Source organism: Lepidochelys kempii, chromosome 9 (assembly GCF_965140265.1).
Source record: "Lepidochelys kempii isolate rLepKem1 chromosome 9, rLepKem1.hap2, whole genome shotgun sequence".
Classification (NCBI taxonomy): domain Eukaryota; kingdom Metazoa; phylum Chordata; order Testudines; family Cheloniidae; genus Lepidochelys; species Lepidochelys kempii.
Window position 1 is genome coordinate 95,992,400 of NC_133264.1, and position 27,341 is coordinate 96,019,740.

The window sequence follows — 27,341 nt, forward strand, 5'->3', positions numbered from 1 at the left end:
TCAAAGCAAACAACCTAAACTAAGGATTAAAAAGAGTAAGAGGAGTTTGTATGGTATCTGAGTGCTATATTTGCCTTTCTGGCTGTTAATTCCTTCAAGCAAAAGTTGGAAACGTTTCTGTATTAATTTAAAATCCAAGCCTTGAGTCTGGAAAATTCAGCAAAATCTGAGAAGACCCTTTCTATACAGGCTACATATGTGAATACCCTTAATTTTCTGTTTTAAAGTGGTCTAGACCTGTGACAGATACTGCAAGCAAATGCAGTATCTTTGGGGAAATATATTGTATTAAGTGCATCTATCCCTGTGAGCCAGGTATTTTATATATGATTGTGGCCTACTCCATAGGGGCGGGGTGGTTATCACAACTGTTTCAAGAACTAAAACAGTGGGAGGTGATTAAAGTGAATCACTTAGGACAGTGGTTCTCAGCCTTTCCAGACGACTGTACCCCTTTCAAGAGTCTGATTTGTCCTGCGTACCCCCAAGTTTTACCTCACTTAAAAAGTACTTGCTTAAAAATCAGACGTAAAAATACAAAAGTGTCGCACACACTTATTACTGAAAAATTGCTGACTTTCTCATTTTTACCATATAATTATAAAATCAATCAATTGGCATATAAATATTGTACTTACATTTCAGTGTATAGTCTATCGAGCAGTATAAACGTCATTGTATGACATTTTAGTTTGTGCGGACTTCGCTAGTGTTTTTTTATGTAGCCTGTTGTAAAACTAGGCAAATATCTAGATGAGTTGATGTACCCCCTGGAAGACCTCTGCGTACCCCCTGGAGTATAGGGGTACATGTACCCCTGGTTGAGAACCACGGACTTAGTGGTAAAACACCTCTAGAGAGATACCACCCTCTGAGGGAACTTGCATAGACTGGTTCAGAGTGGTTGGTTTCTGGGAAAAACGAACAACAACGGAAGGGCTTTTGATGTAAAAAAGCTGGGTTTAAACTGACTCAGGGCCTTCTTTCTGATGCAGCAAACTGGCAGGACCTGCTGTTCAAGGGCCCCATCCCTTGTGGAAGGGTTGGAAAGACTTTGGCCTACCAGGGCCCCTTAAGACTGATGGGTGATGTCTGGTTAGCTTTTATTGGTTTTAGTCTGTTTTCTCTGGAACGCTTTTGCCTTAAGAATTAAGGTGCTTGCTTAGGAGCAGCCGTGTGGCAACTTTTAACTGCCGGCAGTACTGTGCTCACAGCCCTTAGAGGGAGACGTGCCTTTAGACAGACTGCCTTGCTGGGGGATCGCAGTGTAAGGCAGTGAACTCTGTAGCTTTAAAATTCCAGGCTGGAGGAAGAGGGACACAAGTCTCCACCCACAAGAGGTGATGACTGAGAGCCGGAAACCTTAAATGAGGGTCCTTGAGGGATCACGGAGGAGGAATACAGGTGCATTCAAAATGAAACTCTGACAGCGTCAGGAAAGCATTCTGCAGAATCAGGCAAATCCCTACTGTTTAGAACGGGGAGGGCGAACTTTTTGGCTCGAGGGCCACATCTGGGTATGGAAATTGTATGGTGGGCCGTGAATGCTCATGAAATTGGGGGATGGGTGCGGGAGGGGGTGAGCGCTTTGGCTGGGGGTGCGGGTTCTGGGGTAGGGCTGGGGATGGAGGGGTTTGGGGGTGCAGGAGGGTGCTCTGGGCTGGGGCAGGGAGTTGTGGTGCAGGAGAGTCTCAGGGGGTACAGGCTCCGGATGGCGCTTACCTCAAGCTGCCCCCAGAAGCAGTGGCATGTCCTTTCTCCGACTCCTATGCGGAGGCACGGCCAGGTGGCTCTGTGTGCTGCCCCGTCTGCAGGTGCTGCCCTTGCAGCTCCCATTGGCCGCAGTTGCTGGCCAGTGGGAGCTGCGGGGGCAATGTGCGGAGCCCCCGGCTGCCCCTATGCATAGGAGGTGGAGTGGGGGACATGTCACTGCTTCTGGGAGCTGCACGGAGCCCTGGCATGTGCAGAACGAGGCAAGCCCTGGACCCCACTCCCTAGCTGGAGCTCAAGGGCCGATTAAAATGTCTGAAGGACTGGATGCGGCCCCCGGGCTGTAGTTTGCCCACCCCTGGGTTTAGAGTCTGGTAGGTACATCAGTCTCTGGGCAAAGATGCTCCTTCCTTTCAGTCGTGTCAGGCTGTTGGGAGTAGAAAACTAGTCATCCTGTCTTGGTTTCAGTTGGAGCTGCCCTGGTGTACAGCTTGCAGATACTTCCTGCTCTCTGATTATTTTAGAAAAGTGGCTTTGAAGATGATGATGATGTTGCTTTTCTGAGCATAGCAGTGTGGTTTTCAACATGTTTTAAAATTTCCTAGTACATAGCATTAAGTACCAAGAAAGAGAGACTCGGAGACCCCAGGAGATAAACTACAAGCTTAGTACTGCTGGGAACAGAATTCTCAAGGTCACGCAATTGTGAGTTTCTCCGTGTAGTCCATGAATGAAAATCTTGCATGCGAGATGGAATTTAGAAAGGACGGGAACCTAATTAAGAAATTGTTGTGGTTTGTTCTAAAATGGTCACTTGTAATCATCCAGGAAGCTTGCGTGTGGTTGCCAATCAGAAGCCACTGCAAATGTGTCAGCCCAACAGTATACTGCACATCCAATGCTTTCCACATTCAAGTAGAGAATTTCTGAGGGCTACAGGTTACTGGTGTCTTCCATATCATACAAACGAATACCCAGTATATATCTGTATTATGGTAATGTATCGATTTAGCTGTCAAATATTAATTGCAAAATTGTAAAAGCCACTTTTTCCTGCTATTTAATTGAGTCAAGGTCATTTAAAACTGGTTGGGATTTAACTTATAAGAGCTATTCCAAGTTGTGTTGCTCTTCTCACTAAATGAGCTTTCAGGTTCCTTGCCTTTTACATATATTATCTTTAGTTCGTTCTTCGTTGCATTAAAAAGACTTGCATGTAGTTGCATATTCCCTCAAGAACTGAAAAGACTAAGTAAATTAAAGATAATGCAAGATTTGTCACTATGCTTGGAAATTGACTGCAATAACTGTTCTGTAATAGCTATTCTAGAATAGCTCTCGTGTAGAATGAGAGTGCCATTTGCTGGTTTAGCTTAATATGCTTTCAAAGAGGATTACGCGAAACTATTCTGGAATAAGAGCATCCACAGGGGGAGCTATTCTGGAATAGTTATTGCACTTTAAATTCACACCCGACTTTATTCTGGATTAATTTCCAAGTGTGTACATGAAATTGGTGACTGAGTTGTAGCTAACCCTCTGACTTTTCCTTCCAGCAGCAAATTTAAGGCAGTGGGACTCTTAAGTGTTTGATTTTGATTTATGCACAAATATTTCAGAATATGAAATGGTAATTGGTTTGGCTGTCTCCTCATGCCTTTCTCACCACTAGACAAGTGGGGCATATCTGCAAAGGAGACTGTAAAATCTTGAGAGCAAAGATTGTGCCTTCCTGTGGGTTTATATAGTTCTTATCACAGTGGGGCCCTGATCCTCACTGGAGACTCGGAGAACCACTACAGTGCAAACAATTAGTACTAATATCCTTCTGGAAATGTGTGGGGTTTTTTTAAATTTATTATTTTGAGGTCTTTTTGTGCTTCCAGGTCCAAATATTTTTCATCAGAGTTTTCTTTGGTTTTGGTTGGAGAAATGTGTGTGTGTGTGTGAGAGAGAGAGCGTAACAGGTCTGTTTTAACTATGAGAGAAATTCTTTTCATGTTTGACCTGGATTGCTGACATGTTTATAAATACCCTGCAGTCCTGTTGTTCTCTTCACTATGAAGGCTATCCGGTCGAGTGGCTTTAATTAAGGTGTGACAGTGGGTTAAAATTCATTTGTAGCATCTCACTCTGGTTTAAAAAAAGAAATCTGCCTGCCATATTTTAGCCTCATGACATTGATGTAGTGCTTTAAAGTGTAACTATGGGATTGCGTGAATCCTACAACTATCTGCATGAAACTGGGATTACATGGGAGTGTTTCCAGATGACTACCTGAGCTGTTCTCTTATTTAGTAGTGATTTCCTGAACCGGGGCTGGGAGCAGAATGGATTTTCCACATTCGGGCGGGTTCGTCTGTGGGAAATGCAGTGTTTAAAGAGGAGAATAGCACAGAGAGCCGTCAAGGAAAACATACTTCAACTGGAATGGCACAGAAGGAGAGAAGTGCAACTAGAGGGGAAACATGTGAGATGCGAGAGATGGACCTGAGAGACCTGACACAGGAAGTGTGGAAACACCCAATATTGTAATAGGATGAGTCAGGCCTCAAAAATCATAATGGGCTTTAAACTCCTGAAATTAACCAAAAAAAAAAAAGGATTAAAAAAAAAATTTCCTTTGGGATTTTCAGCTTCCAGAGTTCCACATTCTCAATCTGTCCTTTGAAAACGTGGAGGCTAGAAATGTACTTTTATCTCCACTTTCATTTTTTAATCACATGACACCGGGAGCTGTGACTTCAAGATAAACCCCAAATATGCTGAGACTAGAGATAAAATCTCAAGACTCGGTGGTATGGTTAATACCAGTTGGACTGGCCCTCCAGTGTCCTGATATCCTAGCTCATAGACGTGGGTATGATCCTCCTGGCCAGCAGATGGACTGTCCGAATTGTGTTGCCATCATTCACCGTGCCTGCCACAGCATGCCTCAATGGTTTCCACCTCCAAGGACTGGAAACAATATTTTTTTGTCTGCTGAGACTTTAAGTTAAGATTAGCATTGCATCCTAAAAATCTCTGTAATGTAACCTTTCCTTTTGAAACGGTAGAGAGTCCCTTTTGTGTTTCTCTGCCTGTGCTCACCACCCAGCTGAAATGTTCTTGAGCACCTGAATGCTTAAACGAGAAAAAAAAATAATTAATTTTTCCTGACACTCTAATAATACAGCTAACACCTGCCTTTTTGGCGCACTGCAGATGCTTCTACCCTGAGTAGATGAAAGTGCACTAGGGGACTTTTAGTGCAGGGCAGCAGAGTCCACACAGGTGCCTTGTGTTCAGAGTAGATTTATACCCAATCTTGCCGTAAACGGAAGTGCTCCTGTAGACAAGCTCTAAGAAGAATTTTTCTTAAATATTCACACACTGATGTTTTAGCGGAACATATGAAGATTAAAAAAGAAACAACAAATCCAAAAATGTTTAGAAATGACTTGGCCATAGATCAGAAGAGATTTCAAGGTTGGTGTTCAGAGGTCAGAAGCTCAAAATAGCTCCCATTACGGAGCCCCGGGCAATGACTGACAAAGCCCTCGAACTGTATTGCCCCTCTCCTGAAGCAGAAAGTGGAAAGGTTTCTTCTTCGTAGGAGTTTAAGGCAACTCAGGCAGATTGGAGTATTTCCACTTGAGAGATGCCAGCCACTAATAGAAATGCTCAGATGTAGAGGAAAACTTTGCTTTTTTACCTATCTTATTTGCAGTGTTGTTGTGGCCATGTTGGTTCCAGAATAGACAGACAAGGTGGGTGAAGTAGTATCTTTTATTGGACCAACTTCTGTTGGTGAAAGAGCTCTTTGTAAGGTCAAAAGTTGGTATCTTTCACTAACAGAAGTTGGTCCAATAAAAGATTATTACCTCACCCACTTTGTCTCATACATATCTTAGGCATTCGCAGTGGACCAGGAAAGGCTGATAAAGGTGTAAATGTGGTCTTCTGGTATTTGGAAAAGTAATAATTACCCCTTGTGTGAGATAGGAGACCGTGAATATAATCACTCCTACACTGCATCCATTCCATTCAACGCTGTAATGAGAGAGCCCAGGACAATGGAAGTTTAGAAGGGCTGTGTGGGAGCCATCAGAATCATGTGGAACTCGTTATCTGGACACATGCATGGAAATGTGTGAACTTGAGAGCCAGGGACTTAACTTGCCTTTACCTTATTGTCTCTGACAGTGCGCTGGCGAAGAGAAACGAGTTGGTACACGCACCGTGTTTGTTGGCCACCGCCCAGTTTCAGAAACAGATGCTTACATCGAGCAGAAATTCTGTGATAATAGAATTGTCTCATCCAAGGTAAGTTGGTTCTTTTAATCCTTGCACTATGGTCATTTAATCAGCTGGAAAGTTTGCAAATTTCTGTTCCTGTTCCTCAACCTTATTGTATTTCATCATCAGTCGTGGCTTCCTGACATTTAAAACCTCAGAAATCTATACTTGAGTAGTTAAAATGCTCTTCGCAGGAAGAAATTGCCCCAGTGTTCAGCTGTTCCATTGCCGGTGCGGTAGGAGTTTTAATAACCAAGACTGTTAATCTAATAGGACTATGGGTGGTAGTCTAAAATCACGTACCTTGTATTAAAGAGACTCTTCTCTCTGAACCCCTCTATTGAGAGGTTGGGGATGAAATGTTATGTTCTGCTCTCTAATTTTGCACAAAATGTCCCACCTGGGTTTAGGAGAGATGTGCAAATGGTGTTAGAATTGCATTTGTTAGTAACACATGGGCATATTATGATACCTCCTTCTGAGTCTACTTTATGATCTACCTGGTGCAATCTGAAAGCAGCTTGGAAGCTCATTTTGCACCAAACCACTGGTTTGTATATACTCTTCCTTATTAATGCCCACTGAGTGAATGCACACATGAGTTCTCGCCCTGTGTGCTGAATAATATCGAGGCACAAAGATTAGTACCTGCTTCAATGTTTTCTGGGTCTCCATTGTTTGGAGAGTGAAAATATAAAGGCAAGACCATATCTGTTGTGATTGGTGACTTACAAGGTTTTCGTTTGGGGTTTGTTTGGTTATTTTAAAAATGGACAGATAACTGTCGTGCTTCTAGATTTTTTTTTTTCTTTTCAAGTAGGACAAAAATAACTTAGTACAGTGTGTATTTTAACACTTGGCCTTTCCATTGAATAAAGAGGAAACCATGCAGTACTCTATTAATATAGCATTTGTCTATTGCAAACACAATGTGATGACACCTATCTTCCTTCTGGTTGATTTTATTTTACTTGACATCTATCAAGCTATTTCAAAAGACTTGGAAAAATTGAAATGCAATGTCAGACAACTGGCATCAGCTATTGTTAAGCTAGTTGGGTGAATGTATATTTAGCTTGTTACTAAGGTGGTTTTGGGATTGCCCAGTATATAGTTACAGACTTGAGTCATACTGTACTTTATAATTTAAAGGTTACAGTTGGCTTTTTTTTTTTCTGCTCCAAACAATTTAAATGTCTGCTGCCTTTTATGTCCCTCTGATGTCTGCATTAGAACCAGAACTGACTTTGTGCTAGGGACCAGTTCCTGCAGGCTGACTTGGTAAACTCCATTTGACTTTTCTTCGTTAGGTCTGCAAGATTGTGCCACTGGGGACTATCCATTTGGGTTTTTTTGTTTCTTTAGTGAATACTAGAATTATTTTAAAAACACTAATCTTGTGTCAAACTCCATTGATTCTTTTAAAGTTATTTCTCTATTGATTTTTGTCCTTCTTATATTTGGTAGACATGGACTCTTCCTTCCCCCCTCTCTCCTCCTCCCCTTCTTTAATGATGTCAGCACGACTCTTGGAAAAGGGACTTGTTGTTTTAAAGGACACAGAAAGTTCATCTATTTGACCAGTTTTGTTTCTTAAACTTGCTTTTAAAGTTCATGTTGTTATTTTTTTCCAAAACAAATGATTCAGTGATCTTCTCCCTTTCTCACCCCTAAAAAAAAAGGTGAGAAACCCAGTTGCAAGCAAGGCAACAAGGCAGTATTCCAATAGCAAACATGTATGCAGTTCCTTTGATTTTTTTTTTTTTTTAAAGAGAGAAAAGCGAGAGTATGGAGTCTCAAGATTTTAAGGGATTATCTTCACAGCAGAGAGAAAAATTTCATTATTTGAGCATTGTTTCCTTTTGACGTGTGCCATGCAGCGCTAAAAGCTATTTACAGGCATGAATCCCATTGATTTTTGTACTCTTTCCCCTAACCACCTCCAGTTGTGGGGAGGAGGGGGTGTCAACTTGCGAATAATTGATTTTTTTTTTTTGGAAAAATTAGAATCCAGACAATACTCTAGTTTATAAGTCCATGAAGAAAGCCAGATTTCAAAGTGTAAAGTTAGAAGAAGGAACATGTAGTTATGTTGTGTATTGGTGTGTAATTGTATTTAGTGAAGTACAAAAACCCAGTGGGCCAGATCTTGACATTTGCTAAGTCAGCAGCACAAAGGGGACTTACAGCTAGATCCCTGAGGAGCCCTTTTAGCGGCTATGATCAATGAAGCGAGGCTCTAGCCTGTTAATTTTAGTTAAAGGTCCATTATACCATAGGATTGAAGCATTTTTTTGCTAAGCACAAATCGAGTAAATGGCACTAATACCCCTAGATATATTTACTGTGAATCTTATCCTATAGCCCTTGAACTCAGGAATAGGTATGGTGTGTGGTGTTTTCTTTTTTTTTTGGTTAGTCTTTTAATGGGCCTGCTCCCATGTGGGAGGGCTTTGGGATCCAACACGACTGCATGTCTTCAGCAAACTAGCCAGGGATAAATCTAGACCGTAGTCTGTCAAAGGAGCCAGGGATTGAAAATGACACTAGTCTAAATTTCAGAACTTGCAGTTCTTATGTTTGTGCCCAGTGGCAAAATAGCACAGCTGGACTGAGGGCACTTCCTGAATGGTGCATTCATCCCTAGCTCTGATAACTTGCAAGATACAAGACCTCAACATTGATAACCTTCCCTACCCTCCTCCTGCTTCAGTGTTGTCTGATGCATGATGCCTGCTTTCAATCTGTATTGCTAAAACTATTGTACGTAATCTGGAAGTACGGACCCCCACCTTCCAATGAGCAGAACACATTCACCTCTAACTGCAGATGTTCATGAGAACGTTGGCTCGTTCTCATGCTAGAGTTCGAATGGTAGTTGGGTGAAGCATGGTGGTACTAGGACTAACCTGACTTTTGAAGCAGGTGTGTCAGCTAATATTAGAAAATCACCCCTCCTGCACACCCTGCCTCCCACCCGTCCTTCAGTTAACTTAGTGAAATCGCGACAGGTTTTTTTGATTGTGATTCTGTCTTCCAGAACAATTGGAGAAGCAGAGTTCTCTGCTGCTGACTTCATAAACTGTTTGTTTCCATCTGCAAGCTACACAGGCCGAACAGAAAAAAAGTAAAGGGGGGAAAAAATTGATTTTGGGGGGTGGGGTGGGGCAGAGATGAAGGTGGACGTTTTTTCAGCTTAAGTGACAACTGGCACTGCTCTTGCCTGTGGAAAGAGGAAGTGTGATATAGGAGTCAAACAGCTACTTCGGCTTTTCTGTGGGAAAGAATTGTAATGGGGGTACAAATATTGACTTTTTAGTGAAGTCCCGGAAGTTTCACGCAGTCTATTCCATACCCAAGCTTTTAGCTCCAATGTGTTATGATCTATCAGAGCTAGACTTGTTCTGTTGAACCAGTTTAATTCTAAGCTCACTGAGTTTTTCTAAGCAATAACCTTAGACTCAAGGTCGGGCAGCGAACGATTAATCTGGTTTCAGAGTAGCAGCTGTGTTAGTCTGTAGTCGCAAAAAGAAAAGGAGGACTTGTGGCACCTTAGAGACTAACAAATTTATCTGAGCATAAGCTTTCGTGAGCTACAGCTCACTTCATCGGATGCATTCAGTGGAATCCACTGGTCCTCAGACGTTCTTGTCAACTGCTGGAAATGGCACACCTTGATTATCACAACAAAAGGTCATCCCCCCCACCCCCTCTCCTGCTGGTAATAGCTCACCTTAAGTGATCACTCTGGTTACAGTGTGTATGGTAACACCCATTGTTTCATGTTCTCTATGTATATAAATCTCCCCACTGTATTTTCCACTGAATGCATCCGATGAAGTGATCTGTAGCTCACGAAAGCTTATGCTCAAATAAATTTGTTAGTCTCTAAGGTGCCACAGGTCCTCCTTTTCTTTTTAATTAATCTGGTGGTTGTCAGTCTGCGCATATGTCTGTCTTCAGTCCCAGTGTGGGTCTCAGGGGCTACAGTCCTATTACACTGCAGCCTTTTATGAGGATGTGTGTGTTGGCCTCACACAGACAGGAGTGCAATTATAGGGAAGTTATTGCCCATCAGAGGGACCATGTGCTTCACTTGACATTAGAGGAAGGGATGGGTGTGGATGGATAAAGGACAGCATGTGGTCCAGAGCATGGCTTTAATTTTTCCACTGACCTTGTAGATGTACGTAGGGTGATCAGACAGCAAGTGTGAAAAATCGGGATGGGATAGGGAATAATAGGCGCCTATATAAGACAGAGCCCTGAATATCAGGCCTGTCCCTATAAAATCGGGACATCTGGTCACCCTAGATGTAGGCCACCTGTCTCTTCGGTTGTGTGGCAATAAGGCACACTGGAGATGCTCCTTTAACTATTTCACTGCTGATGTTCTAGTCGCAACATCTAGCTAATGTCTGTATCCTACCATCCCGAGCTACTTCCATGGTCCAGAAGTCCCAGTAGCTGCCCACCCAGCTATGAAAACCTCCTCTCTCTTCCCCCACCAACTTCTACCATGCTGTGGCCATTGTCAGTGCAAAAACTTGCAATACATACGCAATCCAAAACTTAAGGTCAAAAACGAGCTGAATTTAATATAAAATAAATCACTCTGTGGGAACGGTGTTCTCGTTCATATTTAATTCAGATAAAACTTCCGTGTTGGAGATTATCCAGATCTGCTGCAGAATTTCCTCATCCGCCTTCCCAGTGTGATGAAGAATTCAAGTAGCTTTGTTATGGAATACAGGGCAAGACTCTGTATGTTACACCTCTAAGAGATGAAGCCCAGAATTCATAGCTCAGGGGGTAAATTGGATTTAACCTGCTGGTGGCACGGTTAGACATAGAGTTCCAAGTTCTTTCTTAATGTGCAAGCAATCAGTCAGTCTTGGGCAGACGCATGGTGATGGTGGTGCTGTTTTTGTTAGTGAGGTCTTTGTGTAGAAACTGTGGTCCCAGGGGTGGGGTTGGACGCTGTGCAAGCAGCAGGAGAATTTTGCTGCTCTCTGTGAACCAGGCCTGGATGTTGGTTTGAGAATCCTGAAAGGCGGCGTTGCCCTGTGTGCTGTTTGACCGTCTTATTTCAGGACAGCTGTATGTGTGTTCATCTTCGAATATATCCACACTCGGCACCGCAGGTTTCCCCTCCACTGGAAAACAGGCCTGCAAGGCCCCAGACATCCACTCAATGGAGTTGCAACGCATCTTTGTGGCCTCCCCAGTTCTGCAGGGGTCAAAGTGGCCCCAGAATAATTTAGACATACCTGCGGACCTAGCGGAGTTACAGCAGTTTGTCCCTGGTGGGTGGCAGTGCTCCCTAGACCCTCCACAGCTCTGCTACTTCCAGCAGCCCTTCCCCCAGCATCACACCCGGTGTTTCCTTTGCTGAGTTTAAAGAGGCAACCTGGAGCTATTTTCCTCAGTCCTTGCCCAGGGGGATTTCTCCCTTGACTGGGTCCACGGCTCTTAGGGCACTTTTCTGCTGCTCTGCCTGTCCTTTTTAATGCATCGACGGCTGGAAAAGGGTTAAGAATCCTTCGTCCCTGATGCCATAGAACGTATGACCTCAGTGATGTCTGGCCTCTTTGTGAGAGAAACAGTAGAGGAAGACTCCTTGGGCTGTTTCCCCCTGTGCATTCATGTAGCAGCTACTCACAAAGTGCCCCCTTAGTCTAATGAGCCTAGATACAATGCTGATAGGCATGTTAAAAAATGCCGTTAGAATTGCTTAGTGCTATTGTGAGTTTCTGAAGAGGCTCAAAAATAAGAGAACTAACACCCTGGGCCAAATCTGTCCTGGGTATAACATCCGTAAAATTATAGCAGGGATACATCTATCCAATATAACTACTTGACTTTTTTTTTTTAATATATATTAACTAAATCTTATTTCTTAGGAAACTTCTAAACATATATTCCCCTTCTTTAACTCTCAATCCCTGAGTAAATTAAGCTTTGTGAGGGTTGTTGATCTTTGGTTCTGTTGACATTTGAACATTTGTGAGCTGGTAATATTTGCCCAGCTTATCTCTCTGTTCTTTCACCCTGCAGTACACGGTCTGGAATTTTCTTCCGAAGAATCTATTTGAACAGTTTAGAAGAATTGCCAACTTTTATTTCCTTATCATTTTCCTTGTGCAGGTAAGGGCACTTTTAAATAATAAAAGTTTTGCAACATTTCTATTATTTTTTAAACCAATTGTTCAAAGCTTTAGACACAACTTCATAAAGGACTGAGACTCAAGACTGGTTCTTTACTGGTGCGTATGACATCTTTTTTTAGTAGCTATGTTTTGTCTCCTGCACACACATTCAAAATACCATAACTGGTAACATTTCTGGGGCCATCTCAGACCATGTGCTGATGACTATTGTTACAATTTAAGGGCCCTATTAACACTAAAAGCACCAGGAGATCACTCATAAATATATCTGCATTGGAGCTAGAAGGTGTAATTTCCATCTCGAGGAGTCATATTCGTGCTAGTTCTGATCAAACTAGCATGCTAACAATAGAAATGTAGCTGCTATAGAGGGAGGGGCTAGCTGCTCAAATACATACCATACTCAGATGAGTTCATATTTAGGAAGTCTAGCCCCTCCCACTAGACTGTCGTTACACTTTTATTTTAGTGCCCTAGCTCAGTCAGATCTAGTGTCGGTACCTTTCCTTGAAACTGGAAATTTCACCTCCAGCTCCTGTGTAGACGTACCCTGTGTGAGTAAAACATATGTTAATGGCTGCAGGATTGAAACTCTTTTTATTATTTCTCCCATCTTACCATACATTTTTCTCCATATAATAAGCAGCCTGGTAATGTTACAGTTTGTGTAGATTTCAATAAAGCCAGAAGAGGTGCACAGTCCATCATTTGGATTTTTTTACTATTCAGATGAGCATTTACTAAGTGTGTGTGCTTATGTAGAAGGGTATGATTTTTGTAAAGAGATTTTATACGTACTAAATTACAGACATACACGTGATGTAATAAGATTAGTCTTTTTTTCTGCTCTGATTTCTATGTAAAGAGGGCATTGATTTTGGGATTAGGGTAAATGCAGGTAAATGTGAGTGTTCATTTTCTGTTACGTTAGCTGAAAAATCAGGGAAGTTCCCAAAATATGTTTACAAAAAAGAGGATTTTTTTTTTAAATAAAATTTGGATGAAACACAGTGAAGTATATTTCCCACTTTTTTTATAACTGAACATTGTGGTTTTTCAAAAATACTTAACTGACTGGTTAAAACCAGATATGCAAAACTTCAGCCCAGTCATCTAGTAAATTAAATCTTAGATCTGTTACATATGGTAGTCTGCAATAAAGCAGTCCTCTAAGGGGTTAAGTTGATTGATACCTCTATACTTCACTTTTATTAATATTCTCTATAGAATCATAGAAATGTATACTGGAAGGGACCTCAGTAGGTCATCTAGTTCCTTACACAAAAGGCAGGACCTAAGTATTATCTAGACTATCTCTGACAGGTATTTATCTAACCTGGTCTTGAAAACCTCCAGGGACAGATTCTACAACCTCCATAGGTAATTTGTTCCAGTGCTTAACTATCCTGACAGCTAGGAAGTTTTTCCTAATACTATCCTACATTTCCCTTGCTGCAATTAAAGATTTACTGCTTGTCATGTCCTCAGTGGTTAAGGAGGACAATTTATCATCTTCCTCTTTATAAGAACATTTTACATACATGAAGACTGTTATCATGTCCCCCACTCAGTCTTCTCTTGGCCTACTCTGTCCTTTGTTTTTCCACTGTTTTTAATGCATTTGTAAAGTGTTTTCTTGTTACCCTTTATGTCCCCAGTTAGTTTAATCTCATTTTTTGCCGTGACCTTTCTGATTTTATCCCTACATGCTTGTGGTGGTGGTTCTATTATATATAGTACATATACATGTCATCCTTTGACCCAGTTCCCACTTTTTTGTATGACTATTTTTTGAATTTCAGGTCATTGAAGATCTCCTGGTTAGTGCAGGGTGGCTTCTTACTATTCTTCCTATCTTTCCTACACACTGAGATTGTTGGCGCTTGCATTTTTAATAATGTCTCTTTAAAAATAGCCATCTTGCCTGAACTTTTTTTTCCCTTGGAGTTGCTTCCCACAGGATCTTACCTACCAGTTCTCTGAGTTTGCTGAAGTCCATTGTCTTTATTCTGCTGGTTTCTCTCCTACCATTCTTTAGAATCATGAACTCTGTCGTTTCATGATCACTTTCACCTTCAAATTCCCAACCCAAGTTCCCTATTTGTCAGAATCAAGTCTAGAACAACCTCTCCCATAGTTGCTTTCTCCACCTTCTGTAATAAAAAGTTGTCTCCAATGCAGTCGAAGAATTTGTGGGATAATCTGTGCCCTGCTTTGTTGTTTTCCCAACAGATGTCTGGATAGTTGACGTCCCCCCATCACCACCAAGTCTGTGCTTTCAATGATTTGATTAGTTGTTTACAAAAAGATCCTTCCACCTCTTCCTCCTGGTTAGGGGGTCTATAATAGACCCCTACCATGACATCACCCTTGTTTTTTACCCCTTTTATCCTTACCCAGAGACTTTCAACAGGTCTGTTTTCCACTTCTGTCTCAACCTCAGTGCCCGTGTATACATCTTTGCCATTCCTCCTTTTTTTCCCCCCTGCTTGTCCTTCCTGAAGAAGCTGGTCCCCTCTGTACCAGTATTCCAGTCATGGGAATTAGCCGGAAGTAGGCAGCAGCCAGCTTCCTCCTCGTGAAGGAGCCATTTCGTCCTTCCCTGATGGTACTGCTGCAGTCCTCTCGAGCTGGATTGCTCCCTCCATCTTGGAGGTCTCCATAGGCATATTTTCAATGAATTCCTTGTGTGAATGGACGCTCCGCAGCCTAGTCCCCTCCTCCTGTAGGTCTCCTGCCTGCCTCCTGAGTAGGCACCTCTCACCCTGGGTGGTCTCCCCAGCCTGGCTTTCTGTGTTGGGGAAGTGCAGGCCACAGTCTCTGCAAACCCACACTAGGACCTAGGTATAGGCGGGTTCTTTGTCTAGACACAGGTGCAGGTGGAGAAGCCAGGAGCACTGTTGGCACCCGCAATGGGGCCTTTTCGAACCACGGTGATTTTATTCTTTCTTCCTCTTACAAACTCTGTCTCAAAACTCCTATGTTTGCTGCCCCCTGTTTGCTATCTCCCCTTGGTCATTTAGCGTCTGGTTTTTAAGCATCTGGCTATGCTACAGCTTAAAAAAACTGGATGCCCTGTAAATTGTTATCAAGCGTAATGCTCCACTTCAGCCATAAAGATTTCAGTGACTGCTGCAGAAATAGGTGATCCCAACATAATTCCTGTGGGCTGTGCATAATGTTGCCTGTTTTACACAAAGGGACAAACTCACTTCTGGGGTTAGCTGATTCATCTCCATTGGATTTCATTGGCACCACTCCTGTTTGTCAGAAGTGAACTTGGCCTGCATATGTACCAGAGTAATGTGCCGAAGTCAGAATGTCCCTCCGGCATACCTGATAGTCTGAAGTCACAGTATTACATCTTATCTTCTGCCCCTCTTAATGGGGTTTGGGGAGACTGAAATAACTGAATGTGTTAGTGTACCTAGTCACCTAGCTGGGTGACGTTGACATATTTCCTGGCAGTTCAGTTGCGTACCCCTTTTAGACATAGACGAGGGATCTATCTATGAAATTGATTGTATGCAGATGGATTAAAGAGCATTTTTCTTGTTTTCTGTTTTTGTTCCAAATACTGTGACTGTGTTTTAAAGTAAGAAAACAACCCACATATTGAATTAGAGATCAAAAACACACCTGATACTGTTAATACAGGTCACTAACAGACAGCTGCCAGGCACTTTTCTTTCTGGAATTTCTGAAGATTTCACTTATCTTTAATAAGCCCTTAGGGCAATTCCATTCATTTAAACATACGTTAACTTGATCGACACCAACATTTCAGCCATAAATGGCATTTCTCAAGGTAGACCCTTGATCCTTTAAATGAATGGAATTGCCCTAAGTGCTCCCTTATAAGTGAAGGGTTCAGCAGACTCTTGAGTGAGGCGTGCAGAGGAATTATATGTTGAATTCAGTCCTGTGTTGGGATTGATCCTGCTCCCACTGAGGCCTTGTGTCCAAAAGTCCTTTGACTTCAGTGGCTGAGGGTCAAGTCCATGTTGGGGAGGGAATGTTTCTTTGCTTGAAAACACACATGAAATATACGGTCATGAAAATACCTTTTTAGTTGGTTGCTTGATTGATTAATAAGGCATTCCCTGGATTCATCTACTGAAACCATTATCTAGATAATTGCTCCTCTGAAGCAAATTAACTCCTGCAAATAAAGCTGAGTTTGGATATGTATAGTCAGCACCTTTTTAACAACATGGGGAAATGAAGGAGATAGGCAGCTTAGGAACTGGAAAATACTTCTGAGTGACTAAGAGAATGGTCTGGTGCTTCCTGAACTGTGGAATTCAGTTGGGTAGAAACAACAGCTGAACAAAAACCTTCATATACTAGCAGGACTCAGTTACTTTAAAATGAAGTCAGACTATGCTGCTGAAGTCCTGTTCTAAATACAGATGCAGGTTGAACTGCTTGCTGGATCCTAGTTATAAGGCAAGTGTCTTAGGTTAAGCTTATTCTGAAGTTGTTTCTATCTTTATTTTGCTGTGTTTTTTCTCAAAAGTTTGCCTTTGGGTTTCACAAAAGGGAAGACTGTACTCCAGGGGATGTATATGGAATATGGTAATAATATGGAAATTCCCCTATGAAATATCTGTATCAGCGATGGACAAACTACGGTGTGTGGGCCAGATCCGGCCCACCAGCTGTTTTAATCCGATCCTCGAGCTCCGCTGGGGAGCGGGGTCTGGAGCTTGCCACGCTCCAGCTGGGGAGCAGGGTCAGGGGCCATTCTACATGGCTCCCGGAAGCAGCAACATGGCCCCCCTCCGGCTCCTATGTGTAGGGGCAGCCAGCAGGCTCCACTCTGCACACTGCCCCCACCCCAACTCCTGCCCGCGCAGCTCCCATTGGCCTTCTCCTGGATCCCAACCCCAATTTTGGAGCATTCATGGCCTGCCATACAATTTCTATTCCCAGATGTGGCCCTCGGGCCAAAAAGTTTGCCCATCCCTGATCTATATGAACAAAAATATAACCAAAATAGGCTCACGTATGCATCATGGCAAGCTCTTGGCACAGTAGAGCCTCAGAGTTACGAACTGACCAGTCAACCACACCCCTCATTTGGAACCAGAAGTACGCAAACAGGCAGCAGTAGAGACAAGAAAGAAGCAAATACAGCACAGTGATGTGTTCAATGTAAACTACTAAACAAATAAAGGGAAAGCAGCATTTATCTTTGGCATAGTAAAGTTTCAAAGCTGTATTAAGTCAATGGTCAGTGGTAAACTTTTTTGAAAGAACAACCATAATGTTTTGTTCAGAGTTACAAACATTTCTGAGTTTCAAACAACCTCCCTGCCCAAGGTGTTTGTGACTCTGAGGTTCTACGGTCGGTGGCTGTGGGAATAGCAGAAGGCACTATACGTTTATATGTGCTCAAAGCTTTACCTCACAGGGCCTCAGTTTTACTAAAAACAACTGTACCGTTGTGCTTGGGGGCAGGCAGACCTTGAAAATTAACTCTCTGTGATAGGGGGATGACCTGTTTCATAAATATGGTCATTTAGGGTATGTCTACACAGTAAAAGCTATGCTCAGGCTTGCCTACCTGAGCTACTTGAATCCAGCTAGTGCAGGTAACAAAAGTGGTGAAGACAGCACACCATTGACTAAAGCCTAGGTAGTACAATCCTGTCACAGCCCCTAGGTACACACTGGGCTCACTAGCCCACGCTGGGTTATCTTCACTACGATTATTACCTGGGCTAGCCAGATTCAAGCTAACTAAGTGGGTTAGTCCATACACAGCTTTTGCTGCGCAGACATACCTTAGATGCCTAACTGGCCCTGTGTGCATGCAAACACGCAACTGCCATCTCTGAAAATCCCTAGCCGTCTAGGATTTACCACTGGTAAATGTAAATACTTTAGCTACATTCAGATGGCCAGGTGTTGTCATTGCTTTCCTTGTACGGTGATGTGGTGTGAATTTGGCTTCTTACAAACAGGACCGTTTCTGTCTCTGTTAGGGGTGTTTTTGCATAAAGAGTGCAAAAATCACAGTTTAAGGCCATTTCCAGGGATTAATATGTGCTGACTGTCTCAAAACAGCTTCCTGGGGACAGATAAGAAACATTTTGTGCATAACGTAGCTTTTTACAAAGAACTGAAAACCACGAATACAGATTCTATTGTTCATGAGAGCTCCAGTGAAACACCAATAGATGCAGCAAAACAGAGGCTTTTTGTTTATATGAATACGAGGCATTTCTGGTAAACTTCCCTTGCGCTTTCCCTCTCCTCTGTCACCCAGTACATCTGCCTCCATCCCTATTCCTGCCTCACCGCCCACCACAATCAGCGGGATCCCTGAAATAGGATGACTCACGTAGTGTATGCTAGTTTGGGAACTCTGTGCCTGCAATGCAGCGATCTGCCCAAGTATGCTTCCCCTCGGCCCCCTGGCATTTTAAGGTGCTCTCTGGGGGAGCTGTACTGATGATTATGGTCTCTGACAGCTAGGGACCTGTGCAATATGCTTAGAGTTATTTCTGTCTCTCATTCTAGAACTCGTTTGGTCTGAACTCCAAACTCACTTCCCCAATGCAGCATCCGTTCGGCTGTCTGATTATGCCCCCATCACATCACCAGCAGCAGTGCATATAAACCAATCTGGCTATTCTGTAAACAGCTCTGCATAGAGTATGTAACCAATGCTGAATGCCAAATCTTTGTGTTGCTGTGGTTTTAGTTTTTCTGATTCCTTTAATTTCTCCTAGTTATAAACCTGTTTCAATGAGCACACACTTCCTATACCCTAAAAACTGGGCTGAATCATGATAAGGTCAATAGAAATGGATAGTTCCCATTCTCTAGGGTCCTCCTACTGTTTAATTAAAGTCTCAAAGCTGCCCTGCTATGTGCTTTCCTTGCTACGGGCTTGTCTTCCCTGCAGTGTCAGCTCGAGGTAGTGGTGCCCCATACCTGACTCCCATCCACACCCACCAGTTAAGTGGTGTTTTATACTCCACGTAGCTGATCCACCCGGAGGTGTGGGTTATAGCTGAAGTACTGCTGACACTCAAGCTAATAATGCAGCAGGGAAACAGATCCTCTGTGCTGCTAATCCGATTGCTGTGTGCCACCGTAACGTTTTGCAGTGCGGCTGCTCTCACTTTTAGAGCCTTCTGACACTCTTTTTATTCTTCAATCATTTTTCATTTTATTTTTGCGGAATTTCTTGTTCTTACAATATTTTTTCATGAACAAAATGAATTTCTTTTTATTACATTTACATGAATAAAATACCTCAAATGACCATGTGCAAATAAACACAGTGTAAAAATCCCAATTTGTGTATACTACATGATTTTATTAGGTGTTATTCCGTGGTATTGAAAGGTTTTAGGAATTAAAAGCTGACATAAAAGAGTTCTCTACAGATTCTCTTTCTGTGGTTTGTTGTCTTACAATCCATGTATCCTCTGGGGGAAAAAAAAAAAAACCTGTCACAATCTGCGTCAGGAATAGTCAATTATTTTTTGTCAAGGTCTCGATTTCTTGGTCAAGGTATAGTCAGGGTCCAGGCTCCAGAGAAAATAAGGCAAAAATAATAAGCTTTTGTGGTCTGTTCAAAAGTGTTTGGCTGTCCGGATTTGGCCCGCAGTCTGCCTGTTGACTACTGGCCTACACAACCCCTGCCTACACTAACCACAGGGTACATGAGCCACAAATAATGGTATTGGATAAACTAATATTCTGGTATCTGAGTCCAAACCTATGTCAGTGACTTTCCACAAGACGTTGAACCACTCACATTATAAATACATCTGTGCAGATGCAAACTCCCCACCCCCTTAGCCACCCCCAAATGCCCTGGACAGCTACTTATGGTCGCCTGCCCCTTGAAATTTACCCAGTACTTCAGCCCCCAAATAACCCTTCCATCTCCATCCCCATTCAGTGCCACAAACCCCGTGGGACATCATGGCTCTTCCCAACCCTGACTTCTTCCTTTTCTAACTCTCCCATGCCCTCTTATTGTTCCCTCTCTCCTATTGAACCTCACCCGCTCCAGTCCCCATTAGCCCTGAAAACCATTAGTCCGAGGGACCCGTCCCCATCTCCATTTATATATTCCCCCTTCCACAGAGTGAGCCCCACCCCACACTCACCCTGCAGTGCTTGCCCTTGCGGGGCTGGCTGGGCTCAGCTTCCCACGCTGGGTATTGTGACCTGATGGGTAGCCCTGGGTGGGGGAGGAGGGTTCTGTCCCTGCCCCTTGGGAGGAAGGAGGCCCTGGGAGGGGATGCAGAGAGAGCCCACCCCACACTCACCCCACAGCGACAACTCCTGTGGCTCCTGACCCACGGGGCTGGCTTGGCTCAGCTCCCCACTCCAGTCATGACAGCAGGGAGCCTGGGCTAGCCTGAGCAGTGCTGCAAGTCACACTGCCCGGAGTGGAGAGCCAAGCCTGATCAGCTGCTGCTGAGGGGTGAATTTTGTGCTATTTCACATTTACAAAAACCACACCCATCTAGCTAACTTGAGAGGCATTAACTCAAGGGTAGGTTACTTGAGCTAACACTGCAGTGAAGACAAGTCCTGGATTTTGTGCCATGTTTAAATCATTCTTTTCATGATTCAGTCTGATTTGCAGGCCTCGGAAGGTAAAATGTGACGTTCCTCTTGTGCCAGTTCAGGGTCACGTTCTGAGCTTATGCTTCTGTCCAGGGATTTATTTTATCAGAAAAATTGGTTTAATGTAAATTTAGCCTTTATCTTGGAGGGCCAGTGATAACCTTCCAGGGCCTGGCTCTGTCTCTAGGACTGTAGAGGTGACTCCCAGCTCTAAGAGCAAATAACTGCTTTGCCCAGCACTGTCTTCTCTCTGAAGACAGTTTCTTGGTTGCTGGACTGTCTCCATCTTCACTGGCTGAGGGGAGCCAGAATAACCACCTCTCTGTCGCTGTTTTTTCTTTTTTTTAAACTGTATTTTCTATATTTTGTGTTTTGCTGCTTCACCCTTCCTCGTCCAGTACTTTGTCTCTTAATCTTCTCTAGCAGCTGTTTTGGCAATAAGAAAGAATCTTCGGACCTCCAGCATTCTGGTGGGGGGATATCCCTACTTTGCACTCCATTTCTAGTGTCCGAGAAATCCACTCATCCAAGTGTAATCCAAACTAACACGGCGTGGTGCTCTGTCCTCTCGTGCCTTGTGAACACGTGAGGGTTTCCACCTCCATGTTTCTTGCTCCACTGTTTCCAGGAAAGGGACATCTTTCTCAACTTTTTTTTTTTTTTTTTTTTTAAATATGTCATCTGTTGCCTTCCTCTTTTCCATCAAGGGCTTGTTTAGGAATATAGTTTTTTGACATCCTCACAACATGCCCAAACCAATTCACCCTTCTTTCTCAAATCATTGCCTCTACAGTCTGTTGGCCAGTCCTCTGTAATGCATCGTTAGATACTTTATTCCACCAACAGACCCCAGGTATTCCCCACAAAGATATCTGGTGGAATGTGTTAAGTTGCCTGTTTTGGACTTCTAGTATTTAGAAACATATAAGAATGTGGCTCTCACAATGACAGTGTATAGTTTTATCTTGGTTCTTGTGTGAATCTCCTTATTTTTCCAAATATTTGCCAGTCTCCAAAAAGCTCCACTTTCCTTCCCAGTTTTTGCTTCTACCTCATAGCGGAGGTGGCTGTCAGAACTGATTGTGCTTCCAAGATAGACATACTCATAAACCACACCGTATTCTTCACTGTCAGTCACATATGAACCGTCACTGACGACTCCTCTTTCAGAGATCATCCTGGCCTTGGTTTTCTTTCGGCTGATTCCTGCTCCTACTTTGGTGGTCTTATGTTTGTCATAGAGGACTTTTTCATGCCATTGTCCTCTGTGTCCAACAGAACACTGTCCTCTGCAAAGTCAAGATTGTGAACTTCTTCTTTATTCCACATAACTCCTGCAGCTTCCTTTCGTGTTGCTCTTTGCATCACATAAGCTATCCTAGGGCAGAAAAGAGAGGTACAACTCTGCCAAACTCTGTTGATGATCTCAAACCAATTGCTCTCTCCTCTTCCTGTCCTTACACAGCTTTTCGAACCTTCATGCAGTCTCTTTCTAGGAAGCTCATAGAATCAGAAGATCTATAACGATTCTATGAATGCGGTGGCTGGGCCAGGTATAGGTTAGAGTCTCTTCTACTGCATCTGAATTAATTGACCTGGTCTTGTGGATCTAGCATTAGCAGCTTTTATGCATTTAGAGCCAGAGGTCCTGGATTTAGTCCCCACAGTTGACCCAGCCATTATGCATGCACTAAGCCTGAATGAGAAACTCCTGTGCTTCACACCCAAATCCATGCACGTTTCACTCTCCCCCTCAATAAATCACACCCTGCCACTCCCTCCAGAATTCAACTGACCCCCAAGTATAGCTCTGTCCCACAAAAAAATCAAATTAATGTGGCCTACCCAGCCCTCCTGTAAGGCTTGACTGCTGCTTCTGAATCCACATCCCATCCTTTGAAAGGAGCTGTGGGTTGGAGACAGTGGTGTAGTGGAGCCAGAACAGTGATCTGGTTCCGTTATGCCCCGCTCCCTCGCAGCTGGCCACTTCACAGGGCTGGCTGGGTTCTGCTCCCCGCTGTGGGCATATTGACCTGCCTCGCTTTGCCATTCCCACTCCATGCCCGACCCTCCTGCTCCTTCCCTCCCCTCTTGTTAAAGGAGCCAACCAGTGGATCATCTGGGCACTTGCCCTTCCCTGTGGGGAAAGAGTCAGTGGCACTAAGCCCACTTGCCCTGTCCATGCACGTAGAACACCCTTGAAGCCGGGCCTCCCCTTGCAGATGATTGGATTTTGTGAACAGGCCAGTTAGACACCATCACAATAGGAGGAGCAAGGAAAATGCATCTTAGTTCATTCTGACAATTACAGTCTGGGTTCTATTGATGGTACTAGAGAATGGTCCATGGTGTGGTTGTTAAAAATGGTATGCAGTGCTGGCCCTGCTGTTCGATCGTCAGGCCGAGACTGACCATGTTTGGTGCAGATTATACAGTGTGTCTGTAGACAGGTGCATGGTAACTTTCTGGTTTGAACCCATAATGCCCCTTGCTTAGGCCCACCACAAAGGTGCGTGACTGAGAAGCTTTCAGACGGCATTCTCTAGGCCCAGTTTGATACAGAAACTCATCCAACTGCTTCAGTCTGCTTTGGATCAAAATTTCATAGTCACTTAGGAGACTTTCCATTGACTTTCAGTGGGATTTGTAGACCTCAATTCTTAAGGTGCTTATGTAAATCTCCCCCATACACTCCAAGTGCCCACTCCTCCCGAGCATGTTCATATTTGGGGCTTGTGTTACTTAATACAGAATGTGTTGAATGAATCATCTAACGATAGCATTTAATAGTGACTCCCTCAAAAAATTATAACACCAGTTTATTTATTTTTCTCTGTAGGTCATAGTAGATACACCAACCAGCCCAATAACCAGTGGACTTCCACTTTTCTTTGTGATTATTGTTACAGCTATCAAACAGGTAATGTTTTCGATTCATGAGGGCATGGGGGTGAGCACCAAATTGCTACAGTTGTGTGTGTGTTTGCTTTGGGTTTTTAAGTATGTTCATGGCAGAATGAATGAGAGAGATTTGGCATATAAAGACATATAGACTTGACTCTACATATATTTGAAATAGTAGAGGGCCAAGGTTAGAGAAACACAACCAAGGTGAAATCTATTTATCTTAAAATTAGAAATAAAAAAGTAAGTTTGGATATTGTGCTGAACCTAAGGTCTCTGTCCAATTTTTGTAGATTTATGATTGCATTTTCTCATTTTCGGTATGGCTTTTGTAGTCTGTTTCTGTGTGTGTGTGTGTGTGTGTGTATTTATTTAAAGTCATGTTGTGAGCTCTTGCTGTTGATGGTTACCTCTACGTTCACTGCACTCCTACAATTTTAGTTCTTCCTTTTTTAAAATGTACTTTGGGCCTGATTTGGAGGTTACAGAAGCATGATGTAAATCCAGATTCTTTTCTACTCTGACGTCAATGGAAAAACTGGAATAGTTCCACTCAAACAATATCTGGTCCTGAACATTTGTAGACCTCTTTCATTGAGTAATATTAAAAAAAAATTAACCCTACACACCCCTTTTTAAATTGCATTATTTGATACTTTTGTAAAGGGAATCAGTTGAGGAGCAGAAGGGAGTTCTAGAGTAAAATTCGAATCTGGCTTTTGTATTCTTCAGGTGAGACTGAAGAGAGAGAAAGTCTTTTCCAGTGTTAGACTGGAAAAGTGAGAATAACGGGGCACTAAGCATATTATTCACATTATCAGCATATTCTTGCCAATCTTGAGAATAATAGAAATATGTCACAGCAATTTAGATGTTTCTTGCATGCAGTGCCTGTAGATTTGTTTTGTATGTGGTGTTTTAGTCTGTTCTGAATCTGTCAAATGTATAGCTGAAGTTTTTAAAAGTTAACTTGGTTCAATCAGAGCTATTCTGGTCGATGTTCTGGCATGCATGAAGGAGCTCCGATGACAATTTAACTTACTCGCTTTTTTATCTCCCTCTCTCTTACAACTTTATTTATTTATTTACTTCACCACTTGGGCTTGATTGTGTTACCTGTATATTGGTGTGTCTAGGGCTATGAGGACTGGCTGAGACACAGAGCTGACAAGGAAGTAAATAAAAGCAGCGTCTTCATTGTTGAAAATGCAAAGCAAGTGAAAAAACACAGCGAAAAAATCAAGGTAACCATTAATAGAAAGAGAGAGAGATGCACCTGTGAGACATTGGGGAAAACTCCCATTGATGTGGTAGCAGAATCTGATGCGATGGCTGAATACTTGACTGTGCTAAGGGCCTAATTCTGCAGTTGTTATTTTTTTCCTTTCCATCCTCTTCCCTAAACCTCAGTATGTTTTCAGACTGGAAACCTTACGAGCCATTCAAGTTAATAACCAGGTGCTTGCTTGGCTTTTGTCTGATCACTTCTTTGAAAGGCTGCCATGCATGCACTTCACTGGTGGGGCTGATGAGTAACTTATCTTTGATAATTTTTCATTTGTGACTGGAACAGGCAGTCCTTCCTTTATCCCTAGCTTCCCAAGGACGTCTGGGAAGATGTCTGCTAGCAGAGATTTAGCTGATTTATCACCTCTCACTGTAGAATGCTAGATGGCTACTTTCTTTATACATTTTTATGTGAAATTGTAAGGAGGTGTCTATTACCCTAATCTGCGTTCCTGCTGAGTTGGGCTGATCTCTCAGGCCAAGTCCTACACTTGGATACAGGTGTGCCACGCCGGTTGAAATCAGAGGGAGTTTTGTTTGTCGGAGGGCAGAGCTGGACCAGAGTGCCTGGGAGAGAATGATCCTGAGTGCTTAGAAAGGGGCCCTAGCTAACAAGTTCAATTTACAGAGCTGGGATGGTTCGTTTAATCTGTGGTGGAGATTTATCCTTGGTGCTCTAATATTGGGATAGAATTGTTTGGAAGAACAAATACTTGCTAGTGGCTTGTTGGTACAGTTCTTGGGGTGCCCAGGACTGAGTCACCTTGTTATCCCCAGCCTCCAGCAAGAGGGAGTCTTTCTTGTGGCAGCTCCCTGATGCCACCAGCTCTTCAGCCTCTCTCCTCTGGGCTATGGCAGCCCTTGCGTTGCCTTGCAGATTACCAGTACGTGTACCTAGTCCCCAGGCCCCTTTGAAATGTCTCCCTGTAGCGTTCTGTCCCTTCTCCACTGAACACTCACAGGCTATATCTGCACTACACAGCTTTGTCGCTACAGCCATGCCGCTAAAAGTCACGCAGTGTAGCCGCTGTTTGTCTGCTCTCCTGCTGACAAAATACTCCCCACCCCTCCCCCTTTGTCTTTTGGGAGGTGTGTGGTTTTGGTTTTTTTAACACCTCTGAAAGACAAAAGTTTTGTTGTTCAATTGCCAGCGTAGACAAAGCCACAGTAATACCGAGTAAGCTATCCCCAGAGGAACAGAATACACACCAGCTTGTTTGGTTCCATGGAGGATTAACTACTAAGATATATGTATAGTGAAAACTAGCCTAAGTTTATTATCAAAGGCTAAGATTTAAGAGATGGTGAGCAAGGATAATGGATTACATATGAAACAAAATCAATACATGCTTTCTAGAGATTAAACTTAATTTAACCACCAGTCTAAAAGCAATCTTTTCTCACCCAAAGGTCCTTTACAGTGCTTCCAGCCAGGGCAGGTTGGGATCTCATTTTCATGAACGTAATTGCACTTCGTTAGGTACAGGATAAAGAGGTTTCCTTTTGCCTTTCCCTTTATATCCCCAAAATTCATTGTTGGTCACCCACGTCAGAATGACCCCCGGGGGGGTTATTCCTTGGTATACTGACTTCGTATGCAAATGGAGCCTCCATTCTGTTGCTTTACAATGCTTAATTTACATGTGGACCAAGGGAGACAGGTGATAATACGTCCTTTGTTTGGCAGAATCCTGTTTATCAACCCCATCTTGATTCAGACATTTTTAGGAATGTATTTTCAGTCTGTGTATACATATCTTCTTCCATGGCATTTGTACAGACATTTCACCTCAGTGTTAATGACCACTATGAGTCTGGCTTTCATTGTAGACCTCATATGACATTCTTTATGGAGAAATACTGTGAAAACAGGATGCTAGGTGTAGTGAGTTTGTCAGGCCTGTCAAGAGTTACCGTGACAGCCCAGTGACCCCTTTGCCAGTTTTCATTGAGGGGCTCTTAAGGTCAGACTTGTGTTTTCCTCTTGGGGCGGAGGGAGATGTGAGGTCTTTGAGCAGAGGGTTCTGTTACACATTGTCAAGCGCGTGGCTCAGGGTCCCTCAGCAACAAATGAAAGGAAGAAAAATCAAGAAAATATACGTTTAAAAAATGCTACTTATTTGGGTACTATCTCAAGTGTAAAGGAAAGTTCACTCTGCTCCATCTCCTCACAGCAGATGCAGTGTCCTCTCCATCCAGTAACAAGTATTTTCCAAAGCTAGGTATTGAGGAAACGTAGTATATGCATCAGCTGCTACAGAATAGTCGTAACCGAAGAAAAAGCTTTCCACTTGAAAGTCTAGTCGAAGGGTATGTGTGTGAGCTCCATATATGAACAAGGGCTCTGGTGGGTAATCATCAAGCGTACTGTCAGATAATTAAAGGAGAAAA

The 27,341-nt window shown here is 43.0% G+C and overlaps 1 protein-coding gene across 11 annotated transcripts in view; it reads left to right on the forward strand.

Annotated features, from left to right (window-relative positions):
• ATP11C (ATPase phospholipid transporting 11C (ATP11C blood group)) overlaps positions 1-27,341 on the forward strand; it is a 122,025-nt gene that overhangs the window by 38,536 nt on the left and 56,148 nt on the right. For 10 of the 11 annotated variants that reach the window (XM_073358413.1, XM_073358407.1, XM_073358408.1 and 7 more), the window contains exons 2-5: positions 5,896-6,015; positions 12,046-12,135; positions 23,599-23,679; positions 24,800-24,907. In XM_073358413.1, coding sequence (XP_073214514.1) covers positions 5,896-6,015; positions 12,046-12,135; positions 23,599-23,679; positions 24,800-24,907 — 399 coding nt within the window. The remainder of the gene's footprint in view (positions 1-5,895; positions 6,016-12,045; positions 12,136-23,598; positions 23,680-24,799; positions 24,908-27,341) is intronic. The other variant, XM_073358410.1, reaches the window with a different exon arrangement.